The 21,603-nt window shown below is 34.0% G+C and overlaps 2 protein-coding genes across 4 annotated transcripts; both read left to right on the forward strand.

Moving 5' to 3' along the window:
- Positions 1-1,531: 1,531 nt before the first annotated feature.
- On the forward strand, positions 1,532-10,315 carry LOC111993071 (isocitrate dehydrogenase [NADP]). Of its 2 annotated transcripts, XM_065769797.1 has the most exons (16): positions 1,532-1,697; positions 3,852-3,895; positions 4,001-4,110; positions 4,618-4,655; positions 4,836-4,913; positions 5,009-5,062; positions 7,155-7,256; positions 7,430-7,521; positions 7,621-7,724; positions 7,915-7,983; positions 8,107-8,222; positions 8,377-8,411; positions 9,140-9,282; positions 9,444-9,566; positions 9,652-9,741; positions 10,081-10,315. In XM_065769797.1, the coding sequence occupies exons 1-15, from the start codon at positions 1,649-1,651 to the stop codon at positions 9,731-9,733; spliced, it is 1,239 nt and encodes a 412-aa protein (XP_065625869.1). In that variant the 5' UTR covers positions 1,532-1,648; the 3' UTR covers positions 9,734-9,741; positions 10,081-10,315. The 2 variants fall into 2 exon arrangements, with proteins under 2 accessions (XP_065625869.1, XP_023880691.1); XM_024024923.2 differs by lacking the exons at positions 1,532-1,697; positions 3,852-3,895; positions 4,001-4,110; ... (1 more) ...; positions 4,836-4,913; positions 5,009-5,062 and adding exons at positions 5,792-5,920; positions 6,025-6,134; positions 6,638-6,675; positions 6,856-6,933; positions 7,029-7,082.
- A 1,821-nt stretch (positions 10,316-12,136) lies between these two features.
- On the forward strand, positions 12,137-20,620 carry LOC136065998 (uncharacterized). Of its 2 annotated transcripts, XM_065769859.1 has the most exons (7): positions 12,138-12,475; positions 12,575-12,658; positions 14,254-14,394; positions 14,538-14,608; positions 16,956-17,049; positions 18,782-18,859; positions 20,500-20,620. In XM_065769859.1, the coding sequence occupies exons 1-7, from the start codon at positions 12,299-12,301 to the stop codon at positions 20,575-20,577; spliced, it is 723 nt and encodes a 240-aa protein (XP_065625931.1). In that variant the 5' UTR covers positions 12,138-12,298; the 3' UTR covers positions 20,578-20,620. The 2 variants fall into 2 exon arrangements, with proteins under 2 accessions (XP_065625937.1, XP_065625931.1); XM_065769865.1 differs by lacking the exon at positions 18,782-18,859 and having other exon boundaries at positions 12,137-12,475; positions 20,500-20,595.
- The last annotated feature ends 983 nt before the right edge of the window (positions 20,621-21,603 follow it).

The raw sequence follows: 21,603 nt of genomic DNA on the forward strand, positions 1-21,603 counted from the left end.
ACAAAATTTTCATTTCTAAATTTTAAAAAATAAAATTAAATGAATTAAAAAAAAAAAACTCAATCTACAATATTTTCTTTTCTTTCACTTGCTTGGCAACCAAACAAAATTTTAACCTTTTAAATTTTTAACCTCCTACAATGAAATTAAAAAAAAAAAAATAGTACCAAAATATTGTAGAGATGAGCATGAAAAGCCAAGTTCACCATTATACTTTGATACATAAGAACACAATGAAATCAAAATTCATTGTGAATGAGTGTGGTTTCTCTACTTACAAGTACAACAACGAAATCAAAATTCAATACATAAGATAACCAATTGTGAATTATAAACTCATAAAACCTTCCACGAAGCATAATCTCCATTTAATGCTGTCATTTCTTATCTAAAATCTTCTAAATAAAATTTTGTTTTCTATTCCAAATGTCCAAATCCGAAACACACACAAATAAATATATATAAGAAAATGTTTTTTAAAAGATTGTGATAATATTGAAAGCACATGGACAATAAGAAAAAAAGAAAAAGAAGCAAGTGACAATGAAAAAAAAAAAAAAAATAGAGAAAACAATTTTGAAGTGATGAAGAATGGAAAGAAATGAAAGGGAGGTAGGACCAACAAGATTGATGTACAAATGGATGAACCTACCTGTTAACCTAATCTAATGGAAGTAATTGGATGGATATTAGGGAAGAGGAAAAGGTGCTTTCTTTCTTTGAATGAGTTTTGGTCTTGGTGCAGTTTTGGAGTCTCTAATTGACATAGGATTTGCTCTAATCTTATGTATCAACTATGTGCAACACCTCTCTTATATTGTGCGGAATCCATCCACCTCCATGACCCACACAATGTGAAAAAGGATGCTGCATATAGTAGGTATATGAGAATGAGATACCACATCGTGACAATGGTGTAAGGTTGTGGCAATTTTCCTGATGGCGGTACCATGGGTTTGGGTAAGACATATAATTGGATGGATATTAGGGAAGAGGAAAAGGTGCTTTCTTTCTTTGAATGAGTTTTGGTCTTGGTGCAGTTTTGGAGTCTCTAATTGACATAGGATTTGCTCTAATCTTATGTATCAACTATGTGCAACACCTCTCTTATATTGTGCGGAATCCATCCACCTCCATGACCCACACAATGTGAAAAAGGATGCTGCATATAGTAGGTATATGAGAATGAGATACCACATCGTGACAATGGTGTAAGGTTGTGGCAATTTTCCTGATGGCGGTACCATGGGTTTGGGTAAGACATAAGAGTGCCATTTGGTTAACGACTCAATGCACGTAAACTAGATTCATTGAAATATTCGTGCACTCTCTTTTTCTTTAGACCGATAAATTCTGTCTTTCTCCCCCTCTCTCTTAGCGAATATATAATTAGATGGAGGATAGAATGGCAATGAGTAATAAAGAAGGAATAGATGGGCAAAGAAGTGAAATAATATATATATTTTTTATTTCTTATAAAAATTTTCTTTGAATAGAATATTAATTGGTGCCCCATTTCCCATTTTGCACAGCAAAACAGCGATATAAAAAGAGTCCTCTGCAGCTGCTCATCTCGCCTTCTAGCATTGTCGTACACCACCAACCCCTCTTTGTCTCTCTCACTCACTCTCGTTCTCTCTTCGAAAAAATGGCGTTCGAGAAGATCAAGGTGGCGAACCCCATCGTTGAGATGGACGGTCAGATCTCATTTCTCTCACTCTCTCTTTCGACTCGCAGATCTGTTTGTTCTAGTTTTTTTTTTTTTTTTGTTGTTGTTGATTATTATGTAATAATCAATACACACTAAACATAAACCTCTGATTGCGTATATAAAGTGTAAACTACCATTACCTTGTTAATAATATTAATATCTACGTAATGTTTTTTTGTTCTTGTTTTGTTCTTTTTTTCTTTTTCTTTTGCAAATGGAATTAATTAAATTATTAATTTAAATCCAACACAACTTTCCTGCTATTTACATAAGGCCGATCTATATAGATATATATTTTTAATTATTATTATTATTATTATTATTTTTTGTTGTAGATAAGATCTGTATGTACTGGTAGTCATTCCTTGTTACTGATCGTCAAAAAGTTGTTCACGAATATTCCGATCCACAACTTTTTCTAATTACTTTATCTAAATTTTTTCTTTCTTTGAGATAAAACTATGGTGTTGTATTTTTACCTCTAAAAGATCATCTGAAATTTATATAACCAGGTTAAGATACTAGCAAGTGATTCTACAAAGGAAAACAGTCTTTGAGCATATGGGCCATTTTTAATTAATGTTTTAAATCATTGGGTGAGATTAAGCTGTAAAAAAACGTTTACATTATATATATAAGTTACACTTTGGGTATTTTTAAGTAACATTACACGACTAAATCTGAGATCGCTAACCATCTCATCTATAAATATTTAAATTCTAAGTTTTTGTATTATGAAATTATGCATAAAAAAATAAGTCTATGGATTGCACAGTAAATAAATAACGTTCAATTCCCGTGTGAAATTTGGCATGTGTGTTAAGAGCATAGAAAATATGTAATCCAAATGTGGGATTTTCAAACTACTAAACTTAAAGGTGTAACTTGATCTTTTATATATATATTTTGAGTTATGAACTTCTGGGAAGGAAAGAGACGTCAAGTATGCCTTTCTTCATATTCATGACCTAAAGAATATTGAAAAAGGGCAAAACTTATGTACAATTCTTTAGGTTTTGCATCTTAGGTTCCCCAATCAAATTCAACCATGTGATTGCATTAGCTAACTACCACATGATTGAATTTAATTGTCAGTGGAAAAGATAATACTATTTTTGTTGTATTGGTCAATAAAATAATGTGATTGGATTCAATTGGGGAATCTAAGGTACAACAGCTTAGGAATTGTACTTAGGTTGTTCCCCAAGGAAAATTATTATATACTGGTTTGAAATAGCTGTCTCTTGTTATCTACAATGCTGAAGGAGTCCCTTTTCGAAGGAAATCACTTCTCCGAACCGACCATTTGTGCAACATATATGAGCAAGTATTACAATATCAAGCTTCAAATAATTTATCAATTAAAAAGTGGGGGGAGGGGGTTGTGGGTGGGGGGAAATGAGGCTTGAAAGGAATAGAGAAAACAGTAAACACTAGTTTTGGAAGTGTGTCTGCCCTGTATTTTTAAAAGTTTGGTGTGCCAAATACCTGACCTGTTCTGTTGTGTATAACATGATGGTTATGATTATGTGAAAATATTGTTTTTAATATTTGCTTACAGTATGAAAATTTATTAAATGGTTGCTTTAGCATGTGATCATGACATTATCTCATGGGGTTAAAAATGAAAAAATAAAAATAAAAACACCCTCGTACTTTTTTGTGTTTGTGTGGAGATGTCTGACCATAGATGTGGAGCTGTAGTGAGTTCATATGTTGTTTAGATGTGCAAATCTGTCAGCTACTATCTTGTTGATGTCCTCATTTCATACTTAAAATATTTGAAAAACTTTGCCATAATTATCTACATATGCAGCATTTTAATGATGTATTAGTAGCATTGTCCTACTGTCTTATATCCTGGTTCTTTATGATTGCAATGCCAAATAGAAACAAAGATACCTGACAAAAAACATTTTTTGCTAGTTTGGAAACAACATAATCTCTTTGAAGTCGTTCATTGTTGTAAGAAGGCGATCCTTTGTGAGGGTGTAGCCACAAAGCATTGGGACACTATAAACTTGACTAGACATCACATTATATTTTGCAATTTTCAATGCTTAAAAAATTTATTTATGCAATTGATCATATTTCTCTTATTGTGTTTCTCATGCTATGCATCTTTGATTCTATAACGCAGGAGATGAAATGACCAGAGTTTTCTGGAAATCAATAAAGGATAAGGTGATTTAATATTATTTTGGCTCATCTACATTATGCGTCATATACACATTTTTCTGGTTATATTCTTGATGCTTATATGCGTCATTTTTTTTGTTGTGTCTCCAGCTTATTTTCCCCTTTCTGGACTTGGACATTAAGTACTTTGACCTTGGCCTTCCTTATCGTGATGCCACTGATGATAAAGTTACAATTGAAAGTGCCGAAGCTACTCTTAAGTATGTGTTAATTTTTTTTTTCCTAAAAAGGATGTCTTTCTCTTTTTTTAATTAAATGAACATAAGTTTTATATTAGCAGTTAATGCAGCTACAATGTTTCAACTTCTGCATGAAAATTAAAATTTATTCATTTATTTCTCTCTTTCCAAAGCTTGTAGCAAATAATATTCAGCGCTTAATGATTGGAAAACTTCTACATGAATTTTAATTTTTTTTCCTCTTTTTTTGAAGCTTCTAGTGAATAATATTCAGCCCTTAATAATCAGAAAGAAAATATTGCTTTTTGTGGATTTTAAAAGTGCCAGTACTCATTTGTTATTATGGCATGTACTTTACACGTGATTTTATTTATGTTTTGCGGTAATCATAATATATATATATCCGACCATGTTATGACCTAGTTATGAAACGTGACTTGTGTGTTCTTCTTTATGCACCATAGACTTGCTTTTTAATTGGAAGCCTTTATTTTTGTTGTACATTGATAAACCTGTATTACCTGATAGGTACAATGTAGCAATCAAGTGTGCAACTATTACTCCAGGTACTAATGGTTGAATTTGGATAATTCATTTTACTTGTTAAAAATATGAACTGTATTGATCCTTACTATCGTAGTTATTTTTTGTTCCATACTGGACATGAACAAAATTAAGTCACTCTATTATGAATGGATACACTAAACATGAACAAAAGTTTCATTATTTTGCTGGGTGGTTGACAGATGAAGCTCGTGTGAAGGAGTTTGGCTTGAAGCAGATGTGGAAGAGTCCAAATGGGACAATTAGGAATATTCTGAATGGTCAGTGAATATGCATTTGTGGTTATAATACATCTTGGTTGCAATTTTTTGCCTATTTTTTAATGATGGGCTGTTGTGGTTGGATTTTTTTACAGGTACTGTCTTCAGAGAACCAATTATTTGCAAAAATGTTCCTCGCCTTGTCCCAGGTACGAATGATGATATTGCATTTACATTCTTTTGGTGATGTGTCAGATTAGGGGGTTGTGGGTGGGGGGAAATGAGGCTTGAAAGGAATAGAGAAAACAGTAAACACTAGTTTTGGAAGTGTGTCTGCCCTGTATTTTTAAAAGTTTGGTGTGCCAAATACCTGACCTGTTCTGTTGTGTATAACATGATGGTTATGATTATGTGAAAATATTGTTTTTAATATTTGCTTACAGTATGAAAATTTATTAAATGGTTGCTTTAGCATGTGATCATGACATTATCTCATGGGGTTAAAAAATGAAAAAATAAAAATAAAAACACCCTCGTACTTTTTTGTGTTTGTGTGGAGGTGTCTGACCATAGATGTGGAGCTGTAGTGAGTTCATATGTTGTTTAGATGTGCAAATCTGTCAGCTACTGTCTTGTTGATGTCCTCATTTCATACTTAAAATATTTGAAAAACTTTGCCATAATTATCTACATATGCAGCATTTTAATGATGTATTAGTAGCATTGTCCTACTGTCTTATATCCTAGTTCTTTATGATTGCAATGCCAAATAGAAACAAAGATACCTGACAAAAAACATTTTCTGCTAGTTTGGAAACAACATAATCTCTTTGAAGTCGTTCATTGTTGTAAGAAGGCGAGCCTTTGTGAGGGTGTAGCCACAAAGCATTGGGACACTATAAACTTGACTAGACATCACATTATATTTTGCAATTTTCAATGCTTAAAAAATTTATTTATGCAATTGCGCATATTTCTCTTATTGTGTTTCTCATGCTATGCATCTTTGATTATATAACGCAGGAGATGAAATGACCAGAGTTTTCTGGAAATCAATAAAGGATAAGGTGATTTAATATTATTTTGGCTCATCTACATTATGCGTCATATACGCATTTTTCTGGTTATATTCTTGATGCTTATATGCGTCATTTTTTTGTTGTGTCTCCAGCTTATTTTCCCCTTTCTGGACTTGGACATTAAGTACTTTGACCTTGGCCTTCCTTATCGTGATGCCACTGATGATAAAGTTACAATTGAAAGTGCCGAAGCTACTCTTAAGTATGTGTTAATTTTTTTTTTTCCTAAAAAGGATGTCTTTCTCTTTTTTTAATTAAATGAACATAAGTTTTATATTAGCAGTTAATGCAGCTACAATGTTTCAACTTCTGCATGAAAATTAAAATTTATTCATTTATTTCTCTCTTTCCAAAGCTTGTAGCGAATAATATTCAGCGCTTAATGATTGGAAAACTTCTACATGAATTTTAATTTTTTTTCCTCTTTTTTCGAAGCTTCTAGTGAATAATATTCAGCCCTTAATAATCAGAAAGAAAATATTGCTTTTTGTGGATTTTAAAAGTGCCAGTACTCATTTGTTATTATGGCATGTACTTTACACGTGATTTTATTTATGTTTTGCGGTAATCATAATATATATATCCGACCATGTTATGACTAATTATGAAACGTGCCTTGTGTGTTCTTTATGGCACCATAGACTTGCTTTTTAATTGGAAGCCTTTATTTTTGTTGTACATTGATAAACCTGTATTACCTTATAGGTACAATGTAGCAATCAAGTGTGCAACTATTACTCCAGGTACTAATGGTTGAATTTGGATAATTCATTTTACTTGTTAAAAATATGAACTGTATTGATCCTTACTATCGTAGTTATTTTTTGTTCCATACTGGACATGAACAAAATTAAGTCACTCTATTATGAATGGATACACTAAACATGAACAAAAGTTTCATCATTTTGCTGGGTGGTTGACAGATGAAGCTCGTGTGAAGGAGTTTGGCTTGAAGCAGATGTGGAAGAGTCCAAATGGGACAATTAGGAATATTCTGAATGGTCAGTGAATATGCATTTGTGGTTATAATACATCTTGGTTGCAATTTTTTGCCTATTTTTTAATGATGGGCTGTTGTGGTTGGATTTTTTTACAGGTACTGTCTTCAGAGAACCAATTATTTGCAAAAATGTTCCTCGCCTTGTCCCAGGTACGAATGATGATATTGCATTTACATTCTTTTGGTGATGTGTCAGATTCTAATGATTGTGGCTGTTGTCAGGCTGGACCAAGCCTATATGCATTGGAAGGCATGCTTTTGGTGATCAATATCGCGCAACTGATACTGTAATTAAGGGAGCTGGGAAACTGAAACTGGTGTTTGGTAAACCATTTACTTTGCTTGAGGTTTTTTGAGAAGTCAAATTATTTATATTTATGATTTGCTGCACAATTGGATGCAAATATATATTTTTATTTTGTTTCATTTTTTTTTTTTTTTTTTTCGCTTCTCCTATTTTGATATTTATATTTAAATTATACAAAAAATACTTGCAGTACCAGAAGGAAAAGATGAGAAGACAGAGTTAGAGGTTTACAACTTTACAGGTGCTGGAGGAGTGGCAATAGCAATGTATAACACTGATGAGGTTTGATTCTGGGAACTCCTTGGTGGTACAATCAAAGCCAATATCTTGATTTCTTGAAGTTACTAATTATTTCTCTTTATATTTGACATGGGAATTCAGTCCATCCGTGCTTTTGCTGAGGCTTCCATGAACACTGCCTATCAGAAAAAGTGGCCACTGTATCTAAGCACAAAGAATACTATTCTTAAGAAGTATGATGGAAGGTAGGCAGCGCTGTTTGGCATGTTACTTCAATTTTTTTTTTCCTTTTTATTTAAATGTTTTGTCACTTTCTTATTAAAGAAATTTGATGTTGTTCTTTTACAATTTGATCTTTTCATAATTTTGTTAAACCCCTTCTTGGCATCTTGTTCCTTCAATATATGTCTGGTCATATACGTTCATTCAATGAAGATTCAAGGACATATTTCAAGAAGTCTACGAGGCAAACTGGAAATCAAAGTATGAAGCTGCCGGCATATGGTGAGTGTTCTGGGTTTTTTTTTTTTTTTGGTTGTGTGTGTGTGTGTGTGTGTGTGTGTTAAAAGATTGTGTATGCAGGTTATACTTTTGTTTATTTGATTACTTATTTGATTGAATTGGAAGGTATGAACACCGTCTTATCGATGATATGGTTGCTTATGCTGTCAAGAGTGAAGGAGGTTATGTCTGGGCATGCAAGAACTATGATGGTGATGTTCAGAGTGATTTCTTAGCTCAAGGTTTGTGTAACAAGCCACTACCAACTTTAAGGATTCAGAGTTAAGACTGTATTCTGCTCTGGGTCCTTAGACATGTTTTTACTGTATTAGTATTACAATCTTGAATGTTGTATCTGCATTGTTTTAATCACAATCTTCTAATGCATGGTTACAGGTTTTGGATCTCTTGGATTGATGACATCAGTACTGGTGCGTTTTGTGTTTAATAGTTTCTATTATAAACTAATTTTATGTAATAAAATTATGGTTGGCATCTTGGTTCTCTTGTGCTAGCTTTGTTATACATCTCCCTCTGCTCCTCTGTAGATTCTATTTGCTACTCAAGCCTGTTATTGATTTGCTTTAAATCCTAGATTTACCAAATTGTATGTTTCCCCCCTCATTTTCTAGCCACAATTATCTTGTAAATATAGCTGTAATACCATCCACATTGTTTACTCGGTATACCATCATACCTTGCACATATGCAGAACCAATGAGCTCTTCATTTGATAAAATGTTTGCAACTTCAACATTTTTGGTGGTGAGATAAGACTAAACTGTCTCAGACATTATTGTGTTCACCAATATTTATTTTATATAGGAGTGTCAAACTGATTTATTTTGGATTACAGCTTTGTAGAGTATATATGATTGGATAGCCAAATTCTGTCATATATACTATGGTTATTCTTGCTCTCAAGGTGTTTTTTGCCTTTATAGAGTAAGAGTTTGGGTGAGGATACATGAGTTATGGATAATGTGGGATGAAATTGGGAGGGGGGCTTACAGATTGGGGTGAAGACAAATATACAGAATGTAGAAATACAATAGAGCAGGGATAGTTGCAAAAATGAAATGATACACTAGCATCTTTACTCCATTTTTGTTCCTTTATGTAGGTATTTTGACTTAATATTGTTATGGATTACTTTCAGGTTTGTCCAGATGGAAAGACCATAGAAGCAGAAGCTGCACATGGTACTGTTACACGGCATTATAGGGTTCATCAGAAAGGAGGTGAAACCAGCACAAACAGCATAGCCTCAATCTTTGCTTGGTCCCGAGGGCTGTCACACAGGTATATGATAGAGATTTCTTGATTGGCACAGTTGGGCTCTGCACTAGATACTTATTTTGTCATGTATTTTTTGAGTTTTAGGGGGAAATTTTGAATGAAAATGTATCATTTATTTAGAAAACAGATATTGTATGAGTATCTAACTATGTTTTGGTTGAAAGGGCAAAGCTGGATGACAATGCTAGGCTATTGGATTTCACTGAGAAACTAGAAGCAGCTTGTGTTGGAACCGTGGAATCTGGGAAGATGACCAAGGATCTTGCGCTTCTTATCCATGGATCTAAGTAAGTGTGTGTAGAGTTAGGTAGATGTTCTATTCAACATTACTACTATTTTTCGCGTTTGTGACATACCTCATGCGTGGTGCAGGGTTACTAGGGAGCAGTATCTGAGCACTGAAGAGTTCATTGATGCTGTTGCAACAGAACTTAAAGCAAGACTTTCTGCCTAAGCATAGATGTAAGTAAACACTCCCCAATTTTATTCTAAACCCTAGAATTGTGTTCTTATACTGCAGTTTCTTATTGGAAAAAGTTTAGCTATCTTCCTCTAATCTACTATGTGGCGATTGAATATACTATTTAATGAGTCAAATGCCTTATCTAAATATATACAGAGATAGTTTTATAAATTACCATGTAATGTGTTAAGAGGAAATAGCTCCATACTGGTTTGGAGCTAAACTCTGTCTCTTGGCCCTTGTTTTTTTTGTTTGTTTGTTTGTTTTTTTTTTAGATTTCATTTTGAGCCAAAAATGTTGAAAATGTGTAGTAAATAGACTTTTGGTTTGTGTTGCAGGAATGGGTAGGCGACCTGAAGAATGGAAGTCTTTTTGGTAAACTTCATATGATAGAGGAGCAATAAAGAAATCGGGGGGTTGAGTTTGAACGTTTTTGGTGTATTGATGTGGGGGGGGCTAATTCTGATTGCTCTAACAGACAGCTCTCATCCTTTGATTATCTGTAATCCCATTTTCATATTAGACTATTGGTGCTTTACATGCTTGATTCAATATAATTTATGGATATAGCCAGCGTGTGTGTGTAGGCATTATCAAATTATTATGGGGGAACCAACAAAGTTATTAAAGTGAATTAATCATTTAATCTCCAACAGATTTTTTGACATCAATAGAACTAAGAAGTTCTGAGATGTAAAGGCCAAAAAATATTCACATAAGAAGAAGCTAAGGTTTCTAGATGCCTAGGTTCATATGGCCGTGAACCCAAAAATTATTAAAAAGAAGTTGTACCCTAGCATTGAGCATTCTAATATCTATCTCCAGGGCATTACTTGCTACTTTAACTGTCTTTCCAACAATACTTTCTACCAACACCCACCATTGATGTTGATTACTTTACATACAAACACTTAGATATAGACTAGAGTAGAGTTTTATCTAAAATTAAGAAAAAAAAAAAAAAACTAGTGTTTCTTTTTATGCATGTCTCTAATCTCATTGTTGATTTGTTGCTAAGCAGAAAATGACTTTAGAGCGTGACACCAAAGCAATTGTATCTCCTTATTGAAGGAGTTTGCAAAAACGCCTTCCCCTGCCTACTCCTTGATTTTGCTACAAAAGCAATTCCCTAATCTCTCATATCTGTTCTAGTGCATTTTAACTAGCATCACCAGGCTCCGGTGACCATTCTATACTTCTGTAAATTATGGTATGGCAGCAAAGATTTTTGTTGGATTAAATCTGTCTTTGCTTCTTCAAGAGCTCTGGCATTCCTGCATTTAAGAGTTTTTAGAGATTGACACAGATTCAGTAGATACATAGCCTCCAAACAGAACCGTGTCTCTAAATCATATACAACTAATAAAAATACATCGTAATTGTTTGTTAAAATAATAAAAATTGTGTTTATATTATGTGGCTTTATATAATCATTCAAATTATAAGACAATTTCATTACTCATTATATGTACTTCAAAATTAACTGAGTTTACTTTAAATGAAACTCTAATACCAAAAAAAAAAAAAACATTTAAAACTCAATTTTTAAAACTTTCAAAAAATTTAATAGGAGTTTCATTATTTCCTTTATATTATTTATATTCTATTATAGTCTTTGGTTTTTGATTAAAACCTGATTTAATACCATATGCATTTCTTTTGTAGTTTAAAGTAATTTTTATTATATATTTTAGTATTGAATTTTAATTATATTATTGAAATAATTTCCTTAAATTACATACGATTTTTTTTATTAAGTAATGCACCAAATACACATAATACTAAGAAGTAGTCCATAAGGTTGTAGCCAAAATAAGAATGGAATAAGTTTTAACCCGTTGCTACGCGTACTTAAAAGTTAAAACTCTTGCCTTGAACAAGTGCTTATATATATAAAATTTGATAGTAAATTAGGGATCAAGAATGTCTTCGTACATGTTCAGCTCTTTGTTAGATTTTATTTTTTATTTTGTTATGTTCAACACGCAGCCAATTTTTATTCCATTAGTGAGTTAATGATAAGGATGCTACTACCAAATTATAGGATCAAAGTGATATTTTTAGTTTGAGAAATGATATGCCTACAATATTTTCACAACATTTTTATAATAAATCTTAAGTGACAGGTTGTTACTGTTTATTATTGTTGGGGAAAAAACTAATCTTAGTGTTAGTTTCAAATTTGAATCAATAATAACTAACCATCTGTAATTTGTTATAAAAATATTGTGTACGTATCATTTCTTTTTTTAGTTTTTCCCTTTCATTTTGTGGTTTGGGTTTAAGCAGGGTTTAAAACCACACCGACCAACCGGAAACCGGATCTTTTTTCGATTATCTGATGACCATTCACGTTTTTAAAACCACCATGGGTTTAAGCTGCTATTTTGTTAGATTTAGGTGTAGCATGCCTTTAGGTAATCCCCCAGCAGTAGTCCTAGACTAGACTAGTCCTTACTGCTACATATATACTACAGCATATATTATAAGTCTGCGTCTTCCTGTTTCAGTATGTAGAAGAATAAATGAGTAAAGAGCGAACCCCTGCAAAAATTAATGAGTAAAATATTAAAGTTTCCCGCGAAGAGCGGCGTATACCTTCTCATTGCCGCCACAGCCACTGGCGTGGGCTTGCAATTCAGCCCAAATTCAGCCGATTCTTTCCTCACTTCCTCCTCCAAATTTACCACTCTCTTCCATGGCGTCCTTCGCTCGTCTCGTGCAATCTCCACCGTCTCTCCCATCTCTCTCTCTCTCTCTCTCTCTCTAATAAATACAATATTTCTTAGAGGAACGAATGATGTTAATCTTAATCTTAATTTTGTATTGCAGATTGCCTGCACTGTTGTTGACTACAAGTATTCTTTACATGGCCTGCCTCTGGATTCCGATGACTACCTTCGCGTTTTATCTGAGGTTTTCTTTTCTTTTCTTTTTTTAAATCCTCTCTCTCTCTCTCTCTCTCTCTCTCTCTCTCTCTCTCTCGCTTTTTGTGTCATTGCTTGATTTCTGTTTGGTTTCTGAGAAATGGTTGGAATTGAATACATATATGAAAAGTTTTTGGGTTTTTTAAATTTATTTATTTAGTGTGTTTTTAAATATTGTTGTTTTGGGGAATGTAGTAGCTAAAGTGAGTCTTTCAAATTAGAATCTTAAATAAAATTAAAAATTTTCCTATTTTGGTGATAAGAAAACAATTTTACCACAAATTTGAAAGCTGTGTTTGGATGCAGTGAAAAAGCCGAAGAAGAGAATGCAAAGATATTTAAATTTTTATAAAATTGTTAGATTGCACGCTATACTAGAAGTAAGAATGCAAAACCTTCAATGGAACTGATTTGGTGTTTGAACTGGTTCAGCATAGTGCGTGCACACACACACACACACATATATATATATATATATATAATGGGATTGTTTTTGCTCTTTCTTCCTTGTTTATGCAATTTAGTGATGCAGTTGTAGTATTTTTCCCCTAAGATTGCTTTTCGAGTGGCAATTTGCTTTTTATAATCTTTTCTGATGGCCCTTTGGAATTAATTTTAAAAATATTTTGTTAGAATATTGGTTAAATTGTTAAGTTCTTCATTTCCTATTCGGTTAAGCTTTTAGGAAAACTAGAATATTGGTTTCTCTTTTATACTAACTGAGTGCTAGGGTTGCTTCCTTCTTTGTTACTTTTCGTTGAATTATTTACTTAAAAGAATATTTCCAAACCAGAGTTTGTCACCGCTAGAGCACATGTTTGTTAGTATGCAATTAGAAATTTCACATGTTTGAAATTGCTCTTTCAATAACAAATTTTGATTCGTACTCCATAATTTTCAGAACACATGCATTTAAGAAAATAGCTTAATGAAAGAAGGAAACCGACAGTTTTGTAATATATGCAACAGAGCTCCTTTGGGTTCAGATCTGATTCTGTATTTAGGTTTCAAACATGTTGCTCGGTTTTTCAGAATCAATCAAAAGCATTTGATTAATCTATAAAATGCATGTATTTCTTTAGGGCTTTTAATGTTTAGTTTTTGAGTAGTGAATCCTTGTTCCAAGAGCCTTGTAGCTCAAGTAGCACCTCCTTGTATTTCCAACAGATATGTTTATGTTCAAATCCCCTTCCCCCATTGTAACTATCATATTATAAATAAATAAATAAAAAAGTGGGATTCCTTATTTGCATATAGTTACCAATTGTTCCAAAAACTTAAGATGTTAGAAAATTGTGAATTTAATCATTTAACTATATTCTAACACTCCTTCACATGTGAGCTCATACTCTCCCTTAATAAGTGGGCTCAACCCGTGAAATTTTAACATTTTAAATGAGAGTAGAGTGGAGATAGGGTTCGAACTCAAGACCACCTAGTTTAATACTATGATAAATTACCAATTGTCCTAAAAGCTTAAGTTGTTTGAAAAGGCTGGATTTAATCATTTAACCATTATTCTAATAAGTAGCATATCAGTGGGCTTTAGTTCTAATGGGAATTTGATCTTACTATTGCATTTAGGTCCACCTACGCTCGGCCAAAAGAATCCTGAAATTATGTGAAGCAAATAAAGGTTTCTATGTCAAAGCTGGTCAGTTTGTTGCTGCCCTGCGGCAGGTTCCAAAAGAATACTCATCAACTCTTTCTTCATTACAGGATCAGGTCTGAATTAATACATATGTTTATTTATATTCATTTATTTTAAATTATTTTTTATGTAAAAATCTGCACTTATTTAAGTAGGTAGGGAATAGGAATGCATCTGATTGGCTCTTATGCTCATTCTGTGGTCGCTTATGCCTTAGGCAGTTCCTTGTCATTTCAAGGCTATAAAACAAGTTCTAATCAGCAACCTGGGACAGGATTTGTCTGAGATGTAAGTCAGTTTTCCAAATCAATTTATCTGTTTGTCATTTTTTCTATGTTTATGTTATGATGACTGTTGCAACCTTTATGTATGCTTGGGTATTACCAATTCTTTGCTGTCCTGTTTTCCATATGGAATAACTCATTCACTTTATGCAGATTTGGGGTTTGACTTTTAGAATACTCTCCTGCGGAGAACTTGTTACATGTCTATCTTTTGTGAGTGGAAATGTAATTACCATCAGTTTCAATGTAACATATGTGGGGGGGTGGGGTCTTCATCTGAGAATGTCTTTATTTAGCATCATGCATCTTTAACATTTTGTTCTTTATTAACTATATCTGATATATCATTTAATTTCATAGCTTTAACTACTTACCATAGAATTGTATTCGATGAAGTTACATGAATACTTGGTCTTTCAAAGTTGCAAGGAAGCACTGATATGAGGTTAAAAAAAACTAAAAAAAAAAAAAAATCCAACACAAGGCCCAAATGCTTCCACTGTTCAACAGAAAATTTCTTCCTCCTTTTCCTCCAAACCCTTACAATCAATCCCATTAATGCGAATGCAGAGTGAGAATCTCAATTTTGAGGATTCTCATTCTAGCTTTTGTATTGCTACCTATGTGACTAATTGTTTGAAAAAGCTGTACAAAACTTCTTGAGGGTGGATTGGGGGATGAGTTTAAATTTCATCTGGTGGAGTGAAATACTATGTGCCCCTCAACATAAACATGTGGGTGATGTAGGACAACCAAAACAATTAAATAGTAAAATTAAAACACATGAAAATAAAAGGATATGACGTAGGAGTTAACACCAAGTGGGAAAACCACTAGGAGTCAACACCTAGGGCGGAGTTGGAGTCAACACTAGACCAAATATACCAAAAGGCCATTTTTTTTCATTCGTCAAATCATAACTTGCCTTGAAAAGAGTACAATAGTTTGCTTATAAAGGATTGCTAAACCCTGGTTCTAATTGGCGAAGGAAACCTTAATTGCCTTATTACAAAAATAACATTGTTTCCAAATATTAATATACTAATAGCCTAATAAACTACTAGGACCTATAACATTGACTTGCAAACATAAATAATATTAAATAAAAATCTTCTTGTGTCTCCCAGAGGGGGACTAGGGGTGAGAAAACTGATTACTTTTAACAAGCTTTGTTGGGTAATGACTCTAGTGCTTTAGGGAGACCTTTGGGGATGGGTAGTAGGTATGAAATACAAGGAAGCTAGGAGTCAATGGACATTGGAGATAGTTAGAAGAACACATGGTTGCCGTCTTTGGCGAAGTCTTAAGGCATGGGATATTGCTATGATGGATGGTTGGAGTGATTCACAAAATTTTTGCATTTGGAAGAGGTTGGAGATGGTCAAAGAGTGGGATTTTGCTATGACAGATGGTATGGGAATCATGCTTTGAAAGAAGTGTATCCAAAATTGTTCTCCATTGTAGTGAATAAGGACGCTTTGGCTCATTCGCATGTGGAGACTTCGGTTGAAGGAGGGAAAGGTTGGAACATCAGGTTGGTACGGGCTTTAAATGATTGGGACTTAAAATTTGTATACTCATTGTTTGACGCTATTTATTCCAATATCCAAAGGGATTAGGGTTATCATCATTATGAAGCGGAGGTTGAATGGTAATGAAAATTTGTTTTTTGTTTATCATGAGGCAATGTGAGGGTCAGGTAGTGTGGTCTTTCCTTGGATGAGTATTTGGTGTTACTAGGTTGATGGAGGACCTTGGGAACAACCATTAAAGACATATAAAAGTGTTCCAAAACCCAAGCATTAAATTGACATATGTTGGATGATGCCAAGGGTACTTGGCAGCTTGAATTTGGGACAAGAGTTTGCTTAGTTTCTTCTTCTTTCTTTCCTTCCTCTCTCTCTATTTAAAAGAATTTAATAAGGTCTTCCATCTATTTTATGATTTCTTCTTCTTCATTTTTTAAAACTCCATATCCATCTCCCTGCAACACCATTGCAGGATAGTCATCATATCCTCCCCACCACCCCCCCCCCAAAAAAAAAAACCGTCTCCCAGCAGCTTTTAGATTAAGTTAGTAAGTTCTTCATCCCCGTCTTAAGCTCTCTTAACTCTCTATCTCCACTGCAGCACAACTTTTCTTCTGCAAGAATTTCCTCTCTCTCTCTCTCTCTCTCTCTCGCAGCATGCATTGCACCTCCGGCACTTTCCATTCTGGTAATACATTCCTTAAAATATGCTTATTGACTTACTCTGCTCCCACCCTTCTTTCAAAAATGTAAAATAAACAAGTAAAATTTTGTACTTGAAAGGTTGGAACCTTTTTCTTGACTTTAGAATGTACACTTCAGATTTCTGTCACTTGATGAACAACCAATAGCTGCTGCCTCTATTGCTCAAGTGCACCATGGGATCTTGAAAGACCACAAAGAAGTAGCAATTAAGGTTGGTGTTTTTTGGTGAGAAAGTGATGTCAGTTTAAGTGATTTTGATGTAATTTTGGTCTTCATATTACGTACTTGTTGAATGAACCAATAATGTTTCTTCAATATGAATAATGATCTAGCAAATCTATATGTCGTCCAATATCTTCATCTTGTAAGAACATGCCATAAATTTTTTTTTGCATAGCTGTCTTTTCTTCTCTTATTCATCAATTGTGCTCATTTTTCACATATTATAATAGTAATCTTAGGGTCATTACCTAGTGTTAGTTCCATTTAACTGGGGCCTTAGGTGGGGTGGCTTAGACACTGTTCTACTTTCAGTTTTTCTGGCATGAAGTGGCTATTCTCAAAACTCGAATCCATGTGCATACACCTAGCAGCCCAAGAGTATACACTTGTACCAGACAATATCCCTGTTATGGTAGCAACATTTTTTTTTGGGGTCTTTAATAATAATAGTGCATGAATGGCGCCAATAATGGGAGCCTAGTTCCTTTACAAAAAAAGGATTTTTTCATATGTACTTAAAAAAAGAAGAACTTATACACATTTGTCTATCCATCCGCATTTCTACTTTCGTATGTGTGCTTGTGTGTGTGTATCTATCTACCTAAATGCATGTATGTGTGTGTGTGCGCGCGCACGCACACATATCGTTGATTTAAATATACCGAGATCTTGCCTCCCATCTCCACTTAAAGCACCATCCATGTCTGATTTTGTATAGAAAACTGAATTCTATTTGATATTTTTATTATCATCGTTGATTATCCCTATAAAAAAATTATTATAGTTGATAATTATACAGTGGAACTCCATGGGATCATAAAATGTATGTATTAAATGCCACTTTCTCTGTCCATAAAGAATTTGATTGTTGGTGAGGTCTTGGGTTCAAGACTCAATGGATGTGTGTAATTTACCGATAGAAAATAAAAGAAGATGACATTCATAGATGATTTACATCCATGATATTGCTTAGGATAAAGAATTTTTCTTCTTCTCCTTCTTTTAATGTAAGTAAAAAATTTCAATAAAAAATCAAAAGTGGTGCTTAGGATATTAACTTATGCTGAAAGTAACATAAGTTATTATAGTTTGTGTTTTCAACATGTCACTCCATTGGTCTATGAACTCTACTGCATTCTTAATTGTCAGATTGCTAGCATCCCACAGTATGGTTTTTCTGATCACCTGTGGCAGTGCTTAACAGCCTAACACTTAGTTTTTGCACTAGAAAATAGACCCTCAAGGAATTAGCCTATCCAAATTTGAGAGTAAGGTTTCTTACTAACCACCTCTCCAAGACCCCGTAAAAATGGTACATTGGGTGCAATGGAACATTTTTTTTCCCCTGAATAATAGTGCATGAAAGATGCCAATAACAGGAGTCTAGCTCATGTACACAAGATGGTGAGGACATTCATAGAATTTACATGTAAGGACGCATACCAATGCTGGAAGTAACTTGCATCATCCTAGTTTGTATTGTCATCTCATTCCACATGTTTTTGAAGTTTACAGCATTTATAATGGTCAATTTGCTAGTAATAAATAATTTCCTAGGAAAAGAAGTAATTATCTGCTTTTTTTATCCTGCTATTTGTTCTTAATCATCTTAGGAAGCATTAAATCATGTCTTTCCCTTGTCCTTTTTGCTTGTACCTTACATTTGTTGCATCTTGTTCATCAAGTAGTTCTTGTTGATTTTATATTTTGGTGGATTGTAGGTGCAATATCCTGGGTTAGAGGGCCTGATGAAACTAGACACAAGTACAATGTCTTTCCTTTCGAAATCCATTGTATGGGTATGTATTGAATTTCTTGATACTATGATTTTGTTATTTATAGGTGAACAAAATTTATTAACAGCGCAAAAAGGTGCAACCAATATACACGGGAAGTATACAAGAGATACACCAAGAAATCATGAAAAAACAAAAAAGATCAAGAAATTCGTCAAGTTTGAGAGAAAAAAGCTATCCAATCATGAAGGGTATAGAAGTGTCAACTCAGAAATTGTTGTCTTACAATCTTCAAAACTACGCATGTTTCATTTTCTCTAATACACCAATAACACCACATGATGCATAAGGAATGGCATTCCTTATGCTTTCATTATGGTTCCTATCAAATCATCCTATTTTACAAGTGAGTAAATCCACCACCCGTCCAGTCCTGACCTATTGCACCTGAAACAAACATAAGATCAGATCACAAATTTCCTTGGCTACTTCAAAATGGAGGAGTAAGTGATCTGTGGTTACCCCGCTCTTTCTATAAATGCAACACCAATCCACCATTATGATGTGTTGCTTTCTGAAATTATCCATCGTTAGAATTTTACCTACTGCTACAGTCTATGTAAAGAATGTGACTCTCAAGGGGGCCTTGGTCTTCTAAATACTCTTCCAAGGGAAAGTGGGTCTGTCATTAGAGATCACAAATTTATAAAAAATTTATATTACATTTTTTAATTTGCCTACCACCCCAGAAATTTATAATACATTTTAACCTCAAATGCATGGCTTTTGGATGGGATGAAACAAATTTAATCTTCTCCATCCCTCCTTAATATATTGGAATAAAGAAGACAAAGAAATGAAGATAAAGGTTCTAGCTCCCAATCCTGCATAGTTCTCATGAAATTGGTGTCCAAATGCAATTGACCATTAGACATGTTCATGTGATCAACCATTAAGCCTCCTTTTATTTTTTTTAATAAATAACGTAACTTTATTGAAAAAGATAGTTCACATATTCTACACATTACACACATTACCCATCATTCCCACCAGGTGGGAAATCTCGTTACCAAGTTGGGTACGAGACATGGGAATGTGAAGCCAGTAACAATTTGAGATTGCCAGAATCTTGAGTCAAAGCTGTGAACTAATCAAAGGGAATCTGTAAAATTCCCAGAAAGTGTATAGGAATCTTCTCAAGATTCCAGGAACCAATGGATCATTATGCTTATCTTTGTGCATTAGTGGCTCTTGCTTTATTTTATAAGCCTTGTGGTGTCAATTAGTACCCTTTTTTTGTGTTATTGTTCCAAAATCATTCTGTATTTTGGTTAGCTGAAATGACTCGCATCTGTGAAATTTATTCCATGTCTCCCTTACACTTTAATAATCTGTATATAATAATTTTGTTTCAATATCCACTTTCTTACTTTCCACAGAGAGAGAGAGAGAGAGGGAGAGAGAGAGAGAGAGAGAGAGAATAATAAGTAATTTGACTTAAACATCTATGGGATTTGATAATCTAAAAGTTCTATGTTCTTTTGTATTATTTTTGGCTGAGGATCTGTTGAGGAACTCAATTTTTCCTTGTTCCTTTTCATATTTAATTCTTTCTTTTTGCTGTTATAATTTATATTCTTATTGCTCAATGTTTTTCACTTGTTTGATCAGTTTTTTCTTTTCATTCTTCTTTTTTTCCACAGCTTCTCCCTGAATACAGGTTTCAGTGGCTAGTGTCGGAATTTGTGGAAGCTATTTCTTTAGAACTTGGTAAGTTATAGAATGTTTTTGGTAGTTGTACTGGGTATTGGTTATTGTTGAGCAGAATCTTGAGATCTGATAGTTCTTGCTTTATTGTCATTTACTATATCCTCTTATTTAACTTTTGTGTTTCACCTCAAGAAACTTAGATAAATTGTTTGGAATGTGGTATAGAAAAATATGAAATTGATATTTCAACAAAAGTCTTCTTTGAATTGCTTCATAATTGTGTGTCCTCTTCCTTGTCTTGGCCATTTGATGGTAATAGATGACAGAGTCGCCGTGTGACTAGTAGACATCCATACTTTTTTTTTTTTTTGATCGGTAAAGAAAATTTTTTTTTTTTTTTTTTGTGTTTTTGTTTTTTTTTTTTTTTTTTTACAATGACCACTTAGAGCAATGACCTGGTGCGCCGACCAGCACCCTAATCCTTCCCACAGACGGCGCCAATTGTAGGGACTCAATTTGGATTTGACCCTGAGTATGAATGAGTTTTCAGCCCAACAAGCCCAAACAATAAATTTGTAGAGAGTGGGTTAAAGGTTTAGACGCTGGCCGTCGTTCACCAAGCATGAACTCTCTTTTATTAAGAAAGACTTAGAATTGATTTGCAACAGGGAGAATGCTCCTCGGCCCGTGGCCGAGGAGCCCCTTTTCTTCTCTTTTTTCTCCCTCCCTTCTTTACTTTACTTGCTTTTCTTATATAGTCTTCATCTTCCTATCCCCTTCTTCTATCTGTTGATCATCCATTCGCCTCCCTTCTGGCCATCCGTCCCATCAGAGGCCTTATCAGTACTCAAGTGGTTCACTCTGATCAACGTTGCCCTGCTAAGGGGTTATATCCCCATTAATGCGGCCAGAGGGGTTAGATGAATGCATTAAGTGCGAATGTGACAGTTTGCTCTGGGCTTGTCTCCTCCCAAAAATTATCCCTAGTATGCCGAGGACGGAGAGGTCCTCGGCGTGGGTCAAAAAGGGGCTTTGTCTGACTTAGCCTTGGCTAGTCAGTCCTCCTCGGCGCTGGCCTTGGGCCTACTATGCGATGG

The sequence above is a fragment of the Quercus suber genome, unplaced genomic scaffold, assembly GCF_002906115.3.
Source record: "Quercus suber isolate HL8 unplaced genomic scaffold, Cork oak 2.0 scaffold_28, whole genome shotgun sequence".
NCBI classification, from domain to species: Eukaryota; Viridiplantae; Streptophyta; class Magnoliopsida; order Fagales; family Fagaceae; genus Quercus; species Quercus suber.

Coding starts and splice junctions, on each gene's coding strand:
- LOC136065998 (XM_065769859.1), top strand. CDS start 12,299: ATGAGTAAAATATTAAAGTTTCCCGCGAAGAGCGGCGTATACCTTCTC. Junction 12,659..14,253: donor ACCTTCGCGTTTTATCTGAG/GTTTTCTTTTCT, acceptor TATTGCATTTAG/GTCCACCTACGCTCGGCCAA. Junction 14,395..14,537: donor TTTCTTCATTACAGGATCAG/GTCTGAATTAAT, acceptor CTTATGCCTTAG/GCAGTTCCTTGTCATTTCAA.
- LOC111993071 (XM_065769797.1), top strand. CDS start 1,649: ATGGCGTTCGAGAAGATCAAGGTGGCGAACCCCATCGTTGAGATGGAC. Junction 1,698..3,851: donor CCCCATCGTTGAGATGGACG/GTCAGATCTCAT, acceptor TCTATAACGCAG/GAGATGAAATGACCAGAGTT. Junction 4,914..5,008: donor AATTAGGAATATTCTGAATG/GTCAGTGAATAT, acceptor ATTTTTTTACAG/GTACTGTCTTCAGAGAACCA.